Source organism: Salvia hispanica, chromosome 1 (genome assembly GCF_023119035.1).
Source record: "Salvia hispanica cultivar TCC Black 2014 chromosome 1, UniMelb_Shisp_WGS_1.0, whole genome shotgun sequence".
Classification (NCBI taxonomy): domain Eukaryota; kingdom Viridiplantae; phylum Streptophyta; class Magnoliopsida; order Lamiales; family Lamiaceae; genus Salvia; species Salvia hispanica.
Window position 1 is genome coordinate 262323 of NC_062965.1, and position 20817 is coordinate 283139.

General features: G+C 37.9%; 2 protein-coding genes across 2 annotated transcripts; both read right to left on the bottom strand.

The window, feature by feature from the left end:
• Positions 1 to 7241: 7241 nt before the first annotated feature.
• Positions 7242 to 10703, bottom strand: LOC125205479 (putative disease resistance protein RGA3). Its single transcript, XM_048104451.1, has one exon. It carries the CDS (start codon positions 10701 to 10703, stop codon positions 7242 to 7244), a length of 3462 nt encoding a protein of 1153 aa, XP_047960408.1.
• Positions 10704 to 16767: 6064 nt separating this feature from the next.
• LOC125201008 (putative disease resistance protein RGA1) lies at positions 16768 to 19156 on the bottom strand. The gene is made up of 2 exons (XM_048098877.1): positions 17224 to 19156; positions 16768 to 17062 (listed from the first exon to the last, which is right to left on the bottom strand). The coding sequence occupies exons 1-2, from the start codon at positions 19154 to 19156 to the stop codon at positions 16962 to 16964; spliced, it is 2034 nt and encodes a 677-aa protein (XP_047954834.1). The 3' UTR covers positions 16768 to 16961.
• Between the last annotated feature and the right edge of the window lie 1661 nt (positions 19157 to 20817).

Sequence of the window (20817 nt, forward strand, 5' to 3'; positions counted from 1 at the left end):
AAATTATGGTGCTCTCACTGTGGGAAGCAGAAATACACATGGGAGACCTGCTTCAAGCGATTGGGCTGCCCAGAATGGTGAGAAGAACGGCAAAAGGCGAGGGGGCAGGCGAAACTCGCCGTTGGAGTGAACGGCGAGGGGATTTCGCAGAAGAACGATGGGGAAATCACTGGACAGGGTGCCGGAGGTCGATTGAAAGGTCAGCCGACCGGCGACAACGTGCGAGGCGCCGACAATTTCGCCGAGCGAACGGGAGCAGCGAACGGCGCCGACAGAGGAGGTAAAGGGTTTGTCTTAAAACCAAACCCTAGTTTTAAATTGAGATATTCTGATATTTACCCAGTCGAGAATTAGGAAATTAGATATTGACCCCCATTTTATAAAACTTAAAACCCCAGACTGCTGTGAATTTGAAATTAGACCCCGAACTTACCAGAAATTCCAAATTTGCCCAGATTATGTGTCTAAGAATTAGTTTGCACCCTTAATTTCCGCTGCATTCCATGTTCAAAATATGTCTGATAGAAATTCGAAGGGTTGGATTTTTGACCGTGGGGCAACTGATACCATGACACCGGACAAAGATGATTTTTGTGATTTTAGTGAGGTGAAAAAATCATATATAAAAAGGCCAATGGGGAATTGATTACTGTTGCTGGGGCGGGCACAATCCAGATATCTCCTACCCTCCGGCTTACAAATTGCCTATATGTCCCTACTTTATCTCAAAGGCTGATGTCTATTAGTCATGTGACTAAGGAATTGAATTGTACTCTTCTAATGCATCCCGACTTTTGCATTTTACAGGATATTCAGATGAGGAGGATTCTTGGGCATGGCACTGAGAGGAAAGGACTCTACTACGTGGACGAGATAGCTCAACATGGCAGTGCAATGCTGGCTCACGGATCCACGAAACAGGAAACTTGGCTTTGGCACCGAAGACTAGGACATCCGTCCCCTGGTTACTTTAAATTACTTTATCCGAACCTTTCTATTTCGTCTTATTTTTCTTGTGAAACTTGTGTTTTGGCCAAGAGCCACAGACAGTCCTTTAAACCAACAAATACTCGTATGAAATCCATATTTTCTTTAGTACATTCTGATGTTTGGGGTCCTGCACCAATTATTGGGGGAAATGGGTTTCGATATTTTGTGATTTTTATTGATGATTGCACTAAAATGACATGGATTTATTTTTTGAAACATAAATCTGAAGTATATGATAGATTCACCGCTTTCTTTAAACTCATTCAAACACAATTTCATACCACTATCAAAACTCTTAGGTCAGATAATGGAAGGGAATTTGTTAACAGTACCATGAACCAGTTCTGTAAAGATAACGGCATAATCCACTAAACTTCTTGTGCTTACACACCGGAACAAAATGGGGTAGCTGAGAGAAAAAATAGAACAATTTTAGAAATGACCCAGACCCTCATGATTGAATCCAAAGTCCCCAAACACTTTTGGCCAGAAGCAATCGCCGCATCTATCTACCTTATTAATCGCCTACCCACCAAAACCCTTAACATGAAGACTCCTCTTGATATTCTATCCAAACAAGCCAACATTCCCGAACACTTGAACCTCCAACCCAGAGTTTTTGGTTGTGCCGTCTACACCCACATTCCTAAACATGAGAGAACCAAATTTTCCCCTTGTGCAACAAAATGTGTGTTTGTGGGGTAAATCAAAAGGGTTATCGATGCTTTGACCCTCACACCAAGAAAATTACCACAACCATGAACTGCAATTTTTTGGAAACCGAATTTTTCTACCATACCCACCTTAGTAGTCAGGAGGAGAGTAGTCCAGGTAGTACTATGGACTATCTAAGTTGAGTTGTGCCAGTGCCAAGCTCCCCGATTGAGCATCTAACAGAACCAGTGACCGTCACTGTCGCCGAGCAGGTCTTACCACAAGAGCCCTCTCATCCAAACCCAGGTGATCCCCCTCCGACGATATCCGAGGTAACTCTTGATCCGAGCATTGTTGACCATTCGGTTACCACTGACACCATTGATACAGAAACAGTGGAAGGAGATAACACTGTTGATGGAGACACTAGAAGGTACATACTTCCTTATCGGAGTACAAGGGGAATACCTCCAAAACGATACTCCCCTGAGAAGATTGGGAAGAAGAGTCGCTATGGAGTAGCGAATTTTGTACAAGGAAATCTAACCAAGATGGCACGGGCATTTGAAGCAGCACTGTATGAGGAAGAGGAAGTTCCACAGTCAGCTGAGGAGGCAATGAAACATAAGAAATGGAGAGAGGCTATGCTCACTGAGATGAAGGCACTTATGAAGAACAACACATGGGTGAAAGGGAAATTACCAGAAGGAGTGAAGACCGTCGGATGCAGATGGGTGTTCACAATCAAAAGAAGGCCAGACGGCACAATTGAACGGTACAAGGCACGGTTAGTGGCAAAGGGATACACTCAGACGTATGGAGTAGATTAGGCCGAGACTTTTTCACCTGTAGCTAAAATCAACACGGTGAGAGTGATGTGGATCCATGTATTTTGTGATCCATTTCCCAAGGATTACCCATTTAATGATGCTTGATCTAACTATATTTGTGAGATTGATTTTCAATTTATCAACACAAGACAAAAGATAATAAAGATCCAACCAACAAAAATTGAATCTAAACAAGAAAGGATGGTAGATTTGGAATGAAAAGCATGTGTATAAAGATGAGATAAGAGAGCTACAACCATAGGACCTTAACCAAAAAGATGGAGACAACCCTAGGCAACTTTCATTAGCTCTATCACCCTTTGGCTCCACTACTCAATGGATACACTCCATTGATGCATACCTCTACTTGAATCAATCTATGAAATTGAAACAAGCAACCTTCAAGGAAGTAATTGGATACATTCCTCAAAGAGGAAAAACTCACTAGGGAGATAGCTTTAATTCAATCACAATCTAGAATGAAAAATGACACCAAAAGGTATTTATACTATGGGTCCAAAAATAGAAGGTTGCAAAATCTAAAAAATTGGCATAATCGCCCGGTCGGGCATTTTTCACATGCCAAAATGCCCGGCCCGGGCGTTTTCCCTGTCCCCGGGCGATTTTCACAAGCGAAACGCCCGGTCGGGCGTTTTTCCCGAAGCTCCCGGCCTTCTCTGCGCGACTTCCGTAAAACTGCCATAACTCCTTCATTCGGACTCCGATCGGGATGTGCAAGATACCCACGCGAAGCTGTTTCCAAGACGAAGACAATGGTGGTAGTTTCATAGCTTTCGGATGTCATCTCAATAGGACGATTTCCAGTTGAATCCAACTGTAGTTGAAATCCTTGACGCACGGCTTCCATGATCGTATCATCCTCCCCTTCTTGGAAAGGATTTGTCCTCAAATCCGAGCCGTCTCTATTCATTGCCTCATCGGGAATCCCTCTAGCTTTGTTGGACCATTGGCTTGTCTTCTCTTTCATCCTTGGGCCCCAATCAACCCATGGCTCACGCTGAAATGAAGACCCTTGACGTCTAGCACTCATGGTCATATCAGAGAGTATTATTTTCGGTCGCGGCAAACAAGGATTGGCCACTACACCAGTTCGATGTTACTAATGCCTTTTTACATGGAGAACTATCAAAACCGGTGTATATGGAACCCCCACCCGGGTTCACTGGTGAGTTTGGTGTAGGGGAAGTTTGCCGACTTCAGAAGACACTATATGGGCTGAAACAGTCTCCAAGGGCATGGTTTGGAAGATTTACCGAAGTGATGAAGAAGTATGATTACAAGCAGAGTAATTCAGACCACACTTTATTCCTCAAGAAGAAGAACGGCAAGATCACATGTTTGATTATCTATGTAGATGACATGATCATTACTGGAGATGATGAAGAGGAGATAGCCGAATTGAGGAAGAATCTTTTCCAGGAGTTTGAAATGAAAGATCTGGGTCTCCTCAAATACTTCTTGGGAATAGAGGTACTTAGATCGAAGAAGGGAATCTTTATAAACCAATGGAAGTATATACTGGATTTATTGGCAGAAATTTGGATGCTCGACTGTAAACCAGTTGATACTCCGATGGTTCAAAATCATGGATTGCAAATGAAGGAGAGAGCTAAACAGACAGACAAAGGAAGGTACCAGAGGCTAGTTGGAAAGCTGATCTACCTATCCCATACAAGGCCAGATATTGTTTACTCAGTCGGGGTGGTAAGCCAATTCATGCATGCACCACGGGAAGAGCATTGGGAAGCAGTTCTAAGGATCGTTCGGTACTTGAAGGGAACCGCGGAGCATGGGCTCATGTTCGAGAAACACGGACATATGGAGATACATGGTTTCACTGATGCTGACTTGGCAGGCAACCCTAATGACAGAAAATCAACCGCCGAATATTTCACCTTTGTAGGGGGTAATCTGGTGACATGGAGAAGCAAGAAACAGAAGGTAGTAGCTCTCTCGAGTGCCGAAGCATAATTCAGAGGAATTAAAAGTGGGCTAACAGAGATACTGTGGCTGAGGAGAGTGATGACAGAACTAGGCCTTCGGTCGACCCAATCGTGTAAGTTGTTCTGTGACAACAAGGCAGCCATTAGCATTTCAGAGAACCCGGTTCATAAAGGAGAATATTGAAGCAAAGGTGGTGGAAATGCCGTATGTCAAATCTGAAGACCAACTGGCCGATATACTGACAAAGGCGGTAAACTCGAAGTCATTCCGAGAAGTACTGTGCAAGCTAAGTATCGGCAATCCTGTTACATAGCTTGAGGGTAAGTGTTATAAGATATCGCATGATATTAGGGAATTGATATGGGAATATATTCTGCCCAAAATAGAGGAGTAATTATTGTGAATTAGGTTTACCATGTATAGATATTGAGTAGTTGCTTGTAAATTCTCCATTCTACATCATCGAATAAGAAGTATCTCTTCTACCAACTCTTTGTTTTAACAATAAATATAATAAATAACAAGTGTCAATGTACAATTTTATATATTCGAAGACTAAACTATTAATTTTATATACCCACTAGTCCCACTGATAAAATTTGAAGCCCCTCCCCAGTCCATACCCCTCCCCAACATGAAAGAACAAACATAAACATGAAAGAAGCCATATGAGACGATTCGTGCAGAGAAATACTCACCCAAATTATGCGATGTAGGTAGTGCAGGAAACAACATCTCTGCGTAACAGAACAGATCTTATTAGTTACTTACTGGAGAATGTTGGTTCAAACAAAGTATACGGAAGGATTGATCCGATGGCTGCTCAAAATTGGTTACCAGGAGCGCAAAGAGATAACTGGTTTGTTCCAGCTCAGATATCTTGACGACGACGAGGAATGAGTGTTGCTTGTAACTGATTTGGATCTGGTCGAATGTGTCAAGGTGTTGGAGTTGCTTCACACTCGTACGGTGAAGTTTCGTGTAAGTCGGGTCGAGGAAGTGAGCTACAAAAATAGTTTCTCCACAGACAGGGGGCAACTCATGCCTATATGTTTTATATGTGAATATGTCGACAGTTCCCTTCATATAATATGAAAGTAAGAATACAGAAGGGATCTATTGATTTGGAAATATACAAATATGATGCTGTTTATTTTGAGATAAAAAGAAAAAATAGATGAAATTGTATAATGCATGATATGGTTCATATTTAAGTTAAAAACAATGAAAAAAAGGTTGTCATATGAATATAGACTATTTTTTTATGAGAAGGACGAAAAGGAACTATGACCTATTTATTTATTTTTATAACTTTTGGATAAAGTATAAAATCATAAAGGGTGTACTTTCACGTAGATATGGACTGGACACATAAAAAAAAGTCAATTGGGCCTAACTTTGACATATAATTATGGGCCTGAGAATTGATTGGCCCGGTTCGGGTGATTGTGCCTATAATGAATTTCATTAATATATTGATCCAATCAAAGTTGTACTTCCTCACTCCACTATCAATAGCGACAAAAAAAATTAGTAGTTAAAATAATACAGTATTTATGGAGAATATGGCTTCTTTATTAGAACTAATTTTTGTAGATGTCGCAAAACAAAAAAATGACTATTAATTGTAGGTTGAGAGGATACTATTTATCTGCAACCAACTTCTTAGACTCAACGACATAGTTTTTGAAACAAGAATTCAAATAAAACTATATCACTTTATAGCACTTAAACTATTGTTAGTATGTACAATGAGTAGATATAAAATGCAGGATACCATCCTCTAACTATAGGATTATGATGGGATCGTTTTCCAAATTTCAAAACTTTAAATAATTGTGAAAGACTAGTACTATTCATTATAAATCAAATTATGCGTCTCTAATTTCAATCCAAAAGCTTATTACGACAATCTACTATGATCCAACATCTAAGCAGTGCTGATTGCTCCAACACAATCAAAACAAAATCAAGATTCCATCACCAAATATAAGTGACCATAATCTAATAGTCTGACAAAACACCAAATATAACTGCAAAACATAGGATCTTGTTCGATAAAATACAACAACAACAAAATCAATCTAAACTCCATGAATAGTAGTACCATACATTTTACTTCATGCAATAAAACCAGGGATAAAATGAGTACAACCGTCAAAATAATCAAAATCATAAAGATCATTGGCAGCCAAATGAGTCATAATTAAATACTAATATTTGGACCAAGCATTTGCATCCAAAATTCTTATCCTAAAGTAGCATCCACCACAAATCACAAAAGAGCATCAGACCATATTTTTATCACATTAATAGTATAATAAATAGCATATTATTATTATTATTATTATTATTATTATTATCATTATTATTATTATTATTATTATTATTATTATTATTATAAATTTGAGTTAAAAGGTGAATTATATATCATCCATCAATTAAAATAAAAGAAAATACACCTTTAATATAAAAAGAATAGTAAATACGCACCTGCAGGGTTACCCGAATTCAGCAATGTACGTAGTTCTGTCAATTGAATACCCTGTATAACACAAGAGATGATACTAATGAGATGCAATTGCAAAAAAGAAGGCAGTTAAATCGAAAATTGAAAGGATGGGTATAAAGCTAAAATAATTACTGTAGTAGATAAAATTGGATATTTACTATCATCTAAATCTAAACAACACAAAGGGAGTAAGTGAATTTCTGAAAATTAGAATTTTGACAGATGTAGTCTCACATATACTGTAATATTGTTTCTATAAAAACAAACAAGAATTCAAAGATAATTCATACTCACTTATTTCGTTCTCCGTTAATCTCGATATACAAACCGTTGTCATCTGTGCGACGCCTTGCATTCATACTCTTTAACCATTGAGGTAAGCTTTCCGTTCCAATAGTCTCCAAGTTCAAGTAAATAAGAGCAGTGAGATGTTGAAGTGATTCTACCAGATTTACCCAAGTACTACCTCTGATCCCCTTCACTGTTAAATGTGTAAGTGAGTGGGAGCTGCTTCTGCATGCTTGCAATAAGGCATCAACACTCTCAATTGATCCCCCCATACTTGCATCTAATACCAACCCTTCTAAGCTATTAAAAGAAGGTAGGATATCAACTAAACAAGTGGGCATGAATTGAGGAGCACACCAAATTATCAAATGTTTTAGATGGGGCGATTTTCGGAGGCACTCAATTATTTCAGGTAGATTCTTTAGGCTACTTATATTCACCAAAAACAGAGTCTTGAGCAGGGATCCTATCATTTGACATGGAATATACAGCAAAGCATTGCATCCCCTAATCTTCAAGCTTTCGAGGCACTCCTTTATAATCAACTCCTTCAGATCTGGACACACATATATATCTAACTCCTTCAAATTTGGACACTCCTTTGTAATCAACTCCTTCAAATTTTGACACTCCTTTATATTCAACTCCTTCAGATTTGGACACCCTTTTATAATCAACTCCTTCAAATTTTGACACTTCTCTATATTCAACTCCTTCAAATTCGGACACTCCTTTATAATCAACTCCTTCAAATTTGAACACTTCTTTATATTCAACTCCATCAAACTGAGGCGGTCAATTATTCCAGGTAGATTCTCTAGGCTACTCATACTGTCCAACACCAGATTCTCGAGCGAGGATCCTATCATTTCACGTGGAAATCCTTTCAATTTGGGGCACTTCTTTATATCCAAGCGTTGGAGCTGAGGAAATACCTTGACGTCACTTGATTCTACTTCTGCCCACTCTGTTAGCTCATCCATTGACGCCAATTCGAGTATTTTGAGAGCTGGAAAAACAATACGTGTCTCCCCTTTCTCTAATCCATAGAATGAAGAACTTATTGACTTCAAATTAGCCCATTCTTCCAAACAAAGCGTCACGAGATTTGGCAACTGCCCAAACATTGGGATTTCTTCACATTTATAGCATTTTACGAGATATATCTCAGTCAAATTGTTAAGTGGTACACAAGAGATTTCACCCACTTTTTCAACTTCCATCTTTCGAGTCCATGATGGAAATCGTTTTCCCTTGTATCCTTCAATCCTTAACTTCTTCAAATTTGTGTGAGGTTGAAGCCCTTCCAACACATTCTCATCATTTGTAATTTCACCTTCTCTATCTTCATCCCACGCCAAACATAACTCCAATAATTTTGACTTGGCAGATAGTCTTGCTTTCTCAGCCTCTTCCTTGTTATCCACCCTTTCAAGGTTGGAAATTTCCAGCTCTCCTCTAAGACCATTCAAACTTCCCAGCTCTTCGATTTTCCATCCATCTTTGTCACCAACTTTAAAATACTCCAGTGTTTGGAGAGAAGTTAATCTCCCAATCTCAGCAGGCAACTCTACACCATATCTAATATAAAGATGCATTAAATTAGTCAAGTACTTCAAAGTACTTGGAAGTTTCTCTAAATAACGATTCTCTGCTCTCAATGTTTGCAAGTGAACCAGTTTACCAATCCAATCCGGAAGATACTCAATACTTGATCTGTTAATATCAAGAACTCTCAAATGTATCAACTTCATGATTGAACTTGGCAACTCCTTAACTGTACCACTTCCCAAAGTTAAAACACGAACACTTTGAAAGTCTAAGAACATGATGCTATGATCCATGGACAAAAGAGTGCGCAAATATTTTGCATTTTGTTTTAGGACATCAATTGAATTTTCTTCGAAAAACATGTATCGAACTGGGGATATGCCATCTGCATTATGAGAACCGGCTAAAACAGAAGATGCAAGATCATGCACAAGATCGTGCATCACACAACATTCCTCAGATTCATAATCATCTCTTTCTGCAATTTGTAATAATGAGTTGTGTATAAGAACATTGATAAATTTGTCTCCCACATATTCCATGCCATTGCTTTCATCAGCTACAAGAAATCCTTCTGCCATCCAATACTCAATCAATGTTTGCTTTCCGATTCTATGACCTTTAGAAAAAAGTGAACAATATGCAAAACACTTCTTGAGTGATGGTAGAGACAAATTATCAAAGCTCAACTTCAATATCTTTATGATATGATCTCCTTCATCTTGTGAAAGCCAATTATCTTTGATTGAGCACCATTCTTCCTCAGATTTATTGTGCAGTAATCCACCAACTACGTTGGCAGCTAACGGCAAACCTTGGCATTTTTTTGCAATCTCTGTCCCAATGGCCTCAAATTGTGAAGGAACATCCTCTTTTCCAAATGTTTTTACTTTGATAATTGACCAACAATCATCCTCGGGTAATCCTTCCAATTGATATGTAGGAATTGCATTCACGGTGGTAGCCGCCTTCATACTTCTGGTGGTAACAACAATGACATTTCCTTTAATAGAACTAACGCCCGACAAGGAATTGATAAAACCATCCCATGTGGGACGATCTTCATTCCAAACATCATCAAGAATAAGAAGATAAGACTTACTGTTCAAAGCTTCTTGAATCTTTTTGAGAATGTCTTGCCTACTCTTAACTTCAATTTGATCAGAAGAAGTCAACTCTTTGAAAATTTTGTTGAGAAGAACAATTGGATCAAAAATTTGAGAAACATGCACCCAAATATGTGATCCAAACAGATTCTTTTGTTTTAGAAGATGAAAGACTTTCCTAGTCAAAGTAGTCTTCCCCAATCCTCCCATTCCCACAATGGCAAGGACAGAAACACGTTCATCAGTTGCGATAAAATCGGTAAGCTTTTCAACTATTTCCGACGCCACCTTATCTCTTCCAATAAAAATTGGATCAAGAGTGAATGAGTCAGTTTCACGAGACACATCAGGCAAAGTTGGCACATTGGTAACAAGCATCTCTTGGAGGCAAAGATCGGTAGCCTGTTTGTTAATGACCTCCAAATCCTCATTGATTTCTTTGATTTTAACAGCCATACTTTGGGAATGTGAATAATCAGCTAATGGTGAGAAGAATGAGAGTACCTTTTGTTTCATGGGTTTGTTGGGCTTGATTTGTTTGATGAGGTGATGATATTTGAGTTCATCCAAAACGTTGTCAGCATCGAAGGCCACGTTTTCAAGCCTCTTGAGCCAGCTTTTGACAGCCTCGTCAGTAATAGTACGCTTCCCAGCATCGTCCAAGTATTTCAGGATCGTTTCCATACTCTCACCAAACTTTTTTGCTTCTTTTTTGAGACCTTGAACGAGTCGATACTCATTCTTACAGTGGTCGATGATGTTTTGAACAACAACTTGAAGGACGGCGGCGGCAGCTTCTCCCTCCATTCTTTCAGCTGATGATAACTTTTTCAGAGAGAAAGGTTAGGGGTTTGGAAATGCAGATGAATTATTGGTGCAGTGAGCGAAGAGAAAGTGAGATCTAGGAAGAGATAAGATGAGTTCACAGCCTTTCATTCTGCAAATGCTTTTCTTTTTCACTTTCTTCTGTTTCAGTTGCTGCCGACAACTTCTTTATGTTTTTTATTTTTTTTTTGTCGTTTGACAGCCAAATGAGATATGAAAATATCTATTCCGCTTTTTGTTTCAATAAAAATTTGATCAAACTCGTTGAACAATGTTTATTTACTAATGGAGGGAAGTGTGACTTTAAACTATTCCCTCCAAATTAAAAAAATAAAAACATTTCAAATGGTACAAGTTTTAATGAATAATTAATAAAATAAGAGAGATGGAAAAAAACTAGGTAAAGAATGAGTGATGAATGAGAAAAAGTTTTAAAAGTAGAGTTAGTGGATTGTAAGGTTCATATCCTAAAATAGAAAGATTTTAAAGTTTTTATTTTTAAGGAAAGGCCCAAAATAAAATAGTTATTATTTTTAAAAATCGGAGGGAGTATATCACTCGTGTATCAGATTCATAATAATATGGTGAGTAGGGATGTCAATTCAATCCGAAATTCGTGGGCCGGCCCGAACAACCCGGTAATATGAGCGGGTTAGGGCTGTAATTTTATTACCTGAATACAAAACGGGCTAAACGGGTTGGCGGGTTAAACGGGTTGGCCCGAATGGGTTGCGGGTCGGCCCGTGGGTTGTGAGTTTTAATTATAAAATGTTAAGTTTTAGGGATGTTTTATATTTTTAATCCTCAATCTTCATTTTACACAATCATTAATCTTATGCAATCTTCATTCTACACAATCATTAGTCTTATTCAATCTCCATTCTACACTTTTTCACTCGATCCCATAATATCAGTTTTCAAGTTCCATCTCAGCTCATTATTGCACCGTCCCATCATCTGCTACTAGTGTCTTACCACCAGCAAAGCCAATCAAGACAAAATTAAGAACTAACCCATCAAAATCTTAAATATATTTATCATTTTAATAATGATTAATGTAAGATATGATTTTTAATTTTCATAAAGAATTAGTTACGAACAATGCCATAATAATGACACGAACACAAGCTTTAATTTATATTGTAGTTGATCGAGATGAAAGACTTCTTTTCAAGTATTATTGAAAAAAATATTAAAATTTGAAGATTTTATAGGATTCTAAACTAAAAAGAAAAAAGTATCTAAAATTTAAAATTATTTTATAGAAGAAAATTTTGATACAAGAGATTATTTTCGAAAGCTTTTAGGCCCGAATAACCCGACGGGTTAGGGTTAGGGTTGAAAATTTATGACCCGAAAAATCCATAACCCGAATAGCCCGGCGACCCGAATGGGCTGGCCTGAACCCGAACGGGTTAGCCCAATTGACATCCCTAGGTGAGTTGAATCAAAATAAAAGATAAATGTAAGTGGAGTACTTATATTAGTTAATCAGTGATACCTAAACTAACCACTCTTTAACTCTTAAACATGTTTGTCATGAAAAAAAATGGACTTGGTATATGAAACTTTTTAATATTATTTATTTATTTATTTTTTTAAAAAATGTTAAATTTCATTATTTTAGTAGTATAATATATGTATTTAGTTGTCTTGCTTCTTCTTTTTTTTGAATTGCTTATAAAATCATGAAAAATAATCATTTAGAGTTCATTTGCTTCTTTCAAAATTTTTACTACAAATCATAAAAGTTTAAGAAAATTCTTATTGAGTTTAAATAAGTTTTATATAAAAAATACAAAATCTGAATTTTGATTAATGAATGCTAATAACATAAATTAAATTATTAAATTTAGTGGCCGAGTTAAATTGTGAATTATATGGGCTGGGCCTAACTTTTGTATTCTTTTGGGCCTCAGGTCATGTTAATAAACTTGATGGCCTGGTTCCGGTGAGTGGGCCTCATTATTGTAATGAGTTTCTTATTAAAGCTATTTATAAACTTGTATTGATTTAATACTTCCTCCCCATCATTCTCTCTCCAATTAACTATATTAACCAACAACTCCTAAAATCTCAGGCCGACTAAGAAATGTGTCATCTTAGCCAGGACGGAGAGAGTACTTGTTGACATTTGCATTCAACGAGGTCTCCCTCGTTGAAGACACGAATGTCCTCACAGCCTGTTTCGACACCCTTAGGGAGGCTTTAGACGCCCCATCTTGTGAATTAACTGAAAAACATCATGAGTGAGTGTTTTGGTTAGAATGTCTGCCAATATGAATCAAACATGATACAGCTATACAAGAGTGGAAAAGATTTGAATACAGTTATAGAAGAGTTGGTCATGTGTCAAAGAAGCCAGGAGATTACAAATTGAAAGTTGTATTAGAATTTGGAAGGTCCGAGTATGATGGTGACTAGCATTGCAGCACCTAAAGCATCAACACCCACTCTTGCCAACTCCCAACCAACACTTTGTTCCTCATCCATCCTGCGTTCCAACCAAATGAGCAGATCAACAATAGTTTGATACTTCAATAACATGACATTCGAGTTCTAACTTAGGTCACTGAACAACGATAATTTAAAACTTCAGTTATAATTATGAATTATCATTAACATCATATGCATATAAAGTAGATCTCTGTATTATAATATTTGGTTCCCAAACGAGTAGGCGCACAAGCACAAATACACCCAAACACAAGCAACGCCATCTCAAGCACCCAAAAATTTTCAGCCACATAATAAAATTTAGACACACATACAGAGAGAGGAGCAAATATTAACTGAAAAACATTGGGAAACTAACAATGAATAAATTGAATAAAACAGGCAGCCAACTTTGTACATGACAGCTCGATAATAGGGAAACTGCACATTGTCAAATCGAAGATTAATAGAAAATATCAATATATAAAAGGCATATTGATAAATACCAGTGTGTGTTTATGTGTCTTTACTTACATTGGAAATGGCTACAGTCTCCAGATATGCTACGAAATATGAAAGAATTAAAATCCATGAAGCACGTAATGTAAACAAAACAGATAAGGAATAACTGAGCAAAAGACAAAAGTAAAAACGATACCATTAAAAAGGAAAGGAAAAAGAAAAATGAGAAGAAAGAAAGAAGAAAGCTATTACTATACATGATAACAGCTCAACATATACACCAAGGCAGCTCCCATCACAAATCTAAACTCTTCTTCACAGAGAATATGGCTAACATCAAAACAGTATGGAACCAAACACAAAAATTGAAAGAATCGAAACAAAGACATCTGCCCCAACTCCGCGCCATCCTGTGTTCAACAATGTAATAATTCAAATCTTCAAAAAACGGAACAAAAAGAAAAAACATGAAACGATTCGTGCAGAGAAATACTCACCAGGATTACCCAAATTCTTCGATGTAGGTAGTGAGGGAAATGACATCTCTGTATAACAGAACAGATCTTATTAGAGAATGTTCGTAAATGGAAAGATTGATCCAATGGCTGCTCAAAATTGATAACCAGGAGCGCAAAGGGACAATGATAGATATATAATAATAGTATTGATCAAAACAGAGCATAGAAGGAGTGTCTATGAGTACCTTCTTGTCCATGAAGAGAAAAACATGATGGACTCGGTGCAGAAACATTGCGGCATTTCTTGCCAGAGGTGACTCCACAGCTATGCAGCGCCAATTGCTCCGACCTGATCTGTTCGGCACACCCCAAATCAAAATCATGAGTCCATCACTACATATAAGTTCAAGACCAAAATCAATCTAAACTACTTATATACCATATATTTTACAATTTTCATGCAATAACACCACGGATAAAATGAGTACAAGTGTCAAATCGACAACAAGTGTCTGTTTCATCTGTTTTGCCACCATTTTGCGGTATAAGAAATATGTACACACCACACAAACGACATGCCAAACCTGTTTTGAAATTTTAATTTGCAATTTGCAACACAAACACCTGTTTTGAAACATGCATCCATCACTAAATATAAGTAAAGCGACAGTAGTCTAATAGTCAGACAAAAGACCAAGACATAACTACAAAAAATATAGGAGCTTGTTCCATAAAATACAACAACAATAAAATCAATCCACCAAACGTCTTAAATACCTTACATTTTACAATTTTCATTCAATAATTATGGATAAAGTGAGCACAGCCATCAAACTCTCTAGCTATGCAAATAAAACAAGTCTCTGCTTCATCAATAAAACAAGTGAAAAGTGACAGTCTTGCAATATGTTGTCGACTCTCGCATTAATGCTCACTTCTGACCGTAGCTTGCTAACACTTACACTCCATCAAAAGATATTCAAAATAGGTTAGTACTTCAAAAACAAATACAGTCATCAAGTTTTTGATATGCAGGGTTCATTTCAATGATAATGTGATGAACTGCGTTGTTTCGTTTCTTGTCTAAATGGAGAAGAAACGAAATACGAGTGAGAAAAACATTAGCTTAAATGTTCTTCAGACTTCTCCGGAAGCCTTAAAGATGCTGTAAGTAGCCTTGGTGGTGAGTGATTATTTTTTCTTTTTGACGTATAGATTGATATATAATCGAAACATGTACAGAAATTGTCGAATACTGGTTCCATATTTGTGAGAACGCAGAGTTGTAGTTTGTCCTACAACTCTGAAAAGGATATGCAGGCAACATGGAATTGCTCGATGGCCTTTCCGCAAAATAAAAAAGGTCGATCGGTCTTGGAAGAAGATACGAGGCATGCTTGAATCTGTTCAGTGAATAGATCTCGACCGTGGTTGAAATCTTTTGCTGAGCGGTCTAACTAGTTTGTCCGCACAATCAGATGCCGTTGTTGAAACCGCAGCAGCCTGTGTAGTCATTGATGTGGAAAGGGAAGAAGAATGTCTTCTAGATATGGAAGATGTATAGAACCGTGGTGTTTGCGATGGATCCAAGTCGGCTGCATTAGACATGAGTCCGTCATGGCCTGCTAGTTTGAACACGATGCCTTGGATGACTCCATCAATGGATCCACACGATCCGTTCCTTCCCCAAGCTCGGAACAGTGGCTGGAAAGCATGCTCCGGTGATGAGATTGACAAGAAGCAGGAATCGCCGGACGTGACTGACTTGCCATACATCTCTGAATCTGTACCAATGATGAACGTCAGTTCATCAAAGCTCTGGTAGTCTTGATGAAACTACAAATGTGAGGAGAGATTCTGCAATAATCACAGTGAAAGCTACTGACGGAGAAAACACGGTGAGGTTCAAGTTTGAGGCGTCGGCAGGGTGCTTTGTACTGTACTCAGAGGTGGTGAAGAGGTTCGAACTTGGGACAGGGGAGTTCCAGCTCAGGTATCTTGACGACGACGAGGAATGGGTGTTGCTGGTAACTGATTCGGATCTGGTTGAATGTGTCGAGGTGTTGGAGTTGCTTCACACTCGTACGGCGAAGTTTCGTGTTAGTCGAGTCAAGGAAGTGAGGTGCAAAAAATAGTTTCTCTAAGAGAGTGAGCTATTCATGTCTATATGTTACTTTTACTTCAATATATGTGAATATCTTGACAGTTCCCTTAATATAATATGATTATAAAATCTCTGCTCTAACACAAATATCTGCTTCACCTTCTTCAGCCAAAGCTGTTGGGAAATTTTAATATTTGTTGGGAAATTTTAACATTGTGTATTATAAAAAGATTAGCTCCAAACTAGTTATGCAATTAACTCGAAACATTACAAGTTCATATTTGTTTGACTTTAACTTAAATTTTCATTCTTACATTTTTTTGGCCTTTCCAAAAAATCTGCATATTTATTTCTTCATAATCACAATCCTAAAGATCATTGCCAGCCAAAATGAGTCATAGATGATATTTGGACCAAGAATTTACATTCAAAATTATTATCTAAAAGTAGCATCTACCTTAAACCATAGAGAATAGAGCCAGAATAAAATATCACTTATAAAACACAGGACACCATCTTCTATTCCAAAATGAAGTTTCACTTTCATATACTATTTCAATTTTCAACTATAAAGGATGATGACAAGATCGTTTTTCAAATTCCTATAGTTGAAATACACGTGACACAATTTAATAGTCAGATTCAAGACAAAGGCATGAATACAAAACAGGGGGGGTTTTGTTTGATACCAAAATACAAGAGACAATCAATCCAAACTTGTTAAATACCTTAACGTTTTTCAGTTTTCATGCAATAATATGTGTAAAATGAGTACAATTGTCAAACTTTCTTACTATACGAATTTTGGTGTTGCTTTTGCTCCAAGAAAATTCTCCACAATTCCTCCCTGCGCACTGCATCATCTCTTTCTGCAACCACTCCTGCCTCATCACACCATTTTATTGTCAAATGTTTTCAATCGTGAAAAATATTAGTATCACACTAAAATAACGAGATAAAATCGAAATAGAAACACCACAAGTTTTATAAACATGCAACGGTTTCTAAAAACAAAACAAACAAGAAAATTATTGATACTCACGTTGTCCATCAATGCCGATGAAGGCGATATGGGAAATCTCTGGCCATTGGGAAATGTGAAAACATACTCCTGGGCACTCTGAAATACTAAGGTATCTTAGCTTAGCGATGCACTGTATCACATCTATGGGTAGACGCCTTAACTTCTTGCAATTACTTATATTCAACTCAATTAGGGATGACAAGTTTCCCAACCAATCAGGTAACTCTTCCATTCCAAAATTCGACAACTTTAATATTTGCAGAGATTCCGGCAGACTTTCCCAAACTTCCCTCCCCTTCAAGTTTAAATACTTGATTTGTAAGCTGCATCCTTGCAATATGCCATCAACAATCTCCATTGATCCAATCATACTAACATCTATGTTTAGGATACAATTACGACTATAACCAACTGCCGAAAATTGAGGAACACCAAGAATTCTCAACCATGTTAGACGGGCCAATTTCGGCAGACAGTCAATTATCTCAGCTACATTCTTTAGGCTACTTAAATTCTCCAACACTAGTTTCTCGAGCGAGGATCCTAGCAGTTCACATGGCAGATGCAGCAAAGCATTGCAGTCCTCAATCTCCAACTCTTTAAGACATGTGAGGCTTCCTTCTGAGTGTTGTACGCCAACATGTTCCAAATTTGGACACTCCCTTATAATCAACTTCTCCAAAGATTTGATGGTGCATAGACCATCTGGTAGTCCTCTCAAATTGCGGCATTCCTTTATCTCCAATACCGACAGATTGGGATTGCTACTGAATAAACAATCTGGGAGGAATCCCTGATCATCTATTCTTCTTACAAAAAGCTGTGTTAGCAAAGTCAACTCAGTTTCAAATATGTTTGCTATAGGCATGTAGCTCCCAATGTCTACAATATCCAACGTTTTTAGAGGCGAGCAGAAAAGAGCTGGAAAATTCGTCAATTGCTTGCAACGTTTGATCACCAAGTATTGGAGGTGAGGGAATAGCTTGACACCACTTACACCCACTGATTCTGTGTGTACCCACTCTGTCAGCTTAGGCATGTCATACATTTCGAGGCTTTCAAGAGCTGGAAAAACAATACATTCGGATTCATGGGCAGAAGAATTTATGAACTTCACACAACTCAATTCATACAAATAAAGAGACTTGAGATTTGGCAACTGCCCAAACACTGGGATTTCATCACATTCTGAGCACCATGTGAGCCTTATGTCAATCAAATTGTCAAGCTGTACCCAAGAGTCTTGATGCACATTTTCAACGGGACTCCATGATGGAAATCTAATTCCCTTGAATCCTTCAATCTCTAACTTCATCAAATTTGAGTGAGGTTGAAGGCCTTCCAACACATCCTCATCGTTTGTAGTTTCACCTTCTCTATCCAGAGCCCACTTCAAGTTCAACTCCAATAACTTTGACTTTTTATGCAGATTTGCTTTCTCAGCCTCTTCCTTGTTACCAACCTTTTCCAGATCAAAAATTTCCAATTTTCCTTTGAGATTGTTCAAACTTCCAAGTTCTTCAATTTTATGGCCACTCTTGTCACCCACCCTAAAGTATCCTAGGGTTTGGAGACAAGTTAGCTTCCCAATCTCAGTAGGCAACTCTACATATCTGGGAACATAAAGATGCCTTAAGTTAATCAAGTACTTCAATGTACTTGGAAGTTGAAGTTCCTCTACTTCTGCTCTCAATGTTTGCAAATGTATGAGTTCACTAATCCAATCCGGAAGCCGTGCAATGTGTGATTTCTTAATATTAAGAATTCTCAAATGTATCAGCTTCATGATTGAACTTGGCAACTCATTGCCTCCACAAATTCTAAAAGATAAAACACGAACACTTTTGAACTCAGAGAACATGTTACCACAAATGCTATCCATGGACAATAATGTTCGCAAATATCTTGCATTTTTTTTCAAAACATCCTTAGACTTGTCTTCAAGGAACATGTATCGAACTGGGAAGATGTCGGATGCATTATGAGAACCACATCACATATTCCACCCAATCATCACATCTTCTTGTAATTTGCAGTAAAGAGTTGTCTAGAAGTATATTGAAATAGTTTTCTCCCACAAATTCCAAGTCGTTATTTCCATCAGCTTCGAGAAATCCTTCTGCCATCCAACACTCAATCAGTTCCTGCTTTTTAAATCGGCAACCTTTGGGAAAAATAGAACAATATGCAAAACACTTCTTGAGTGATGGTACAGACAATTCATCATAACTCAACCTCAATATATTTGTGATATGAGCTCCTTCATTGCGTGCAAGCCATTTCTCTTCGGTTGAGATCCATTTTTCTTTAGATTTACTGCGCAATACTCCACCAACTACATTGGCAGCTAATGGCAAACCTTTACATCTTCTTGCAATTTTTCTCCCAATAGCCTCAAATTCCAACGGAAAATCTTTTTTTCCAAAGCTTTTTCCTTTGATAATTGACAAACAGTCTTCCTCAGATAACTCTTTCAACTTGTATGGACAATGTGGACTCACAATTGAAGCGACCTCCATAATTCTAGTGGTAACAACAATAACATTTCCCTTAATAGAACTAACCCCCAACAATGACTGGATAAAACCATCCCATGCGGGACGATCTTGATTCCAAACATCATCAAGAATGAGAAGATAAGTTTTTTCTTTCAATTCTTCTCCCAGCCTTTTCATAATATCTTGCTTACTCATCTCAGCATCAACTTTATGAGGAGCCAACTCTGTGAGGATTTTCTTTAGAAGAGCCATTGGATCAAAAATTTGAGAAACATGCACCCAAACATGTGATCCAAAGAGATTCTTTTCTTTTAGAAGATGAAAGACTTTCCTAGTCAAAGTAGTCTTCCCAATCCCCCCATTCCCACAATAGCATGAATAGAAACACGTTCATCAGTTGTGACACTAGTCGTAAGAATCTCAACTACTTTCGACACCTCCTCATCTCTTCCAATAAAAATTGGATCAAGAGTGAATGAGTCAGTTTCACGAGACACATCAGGCAAAGAGGGCACATTGGTGGCAAGCATCTCTTTGAGGCCAAGATCGGCAGCCTCTTTGTTAATGGACTCCAAATTCTCATTGATTTCTTGGATCCTAAGAGCCATATTTTGGGAGCGTGTTAACGCATGGCGAGGAAAAGCATGAGAGTACCTTTTGTTTCATAGGTTTGGTGGGCTTGCAGAGGAGATGATAGTTGAACTCATCCAAAACGTTGTCAGCATCGAAGGCCACGTTTTCAAGCTTGTTGAGCCAGCTTTTGACAGCCTCACCGGGAATAGTACGCTTCTCGGCATCGTTCAAGAATTTCTGGATCGTGTCCAGGCTCTGACTTAACTTTTTTGCTTCTTTTTCGAGGCCACGAACAAGTGAGAACTCTTTCTTGGCGTGGTCGATCAGGTTTTGAACAACAACTTGAAGGACGGCTGCCATGGCTTCTCCCTCCATTTTTTGAGCTGATAACTGTTTCAGATAGAAGTTTAGAGTTTAGAGTTTAGGAAAGAGATGTATTATTGGGGCAGTGAGAGAAAGAGAGAGATTAGGTAAAGAAATGGATTAGATGTGAAGGATGAAGAGCTCACAGCCTTACATTCTAGATATGCTTTTCCTTTTC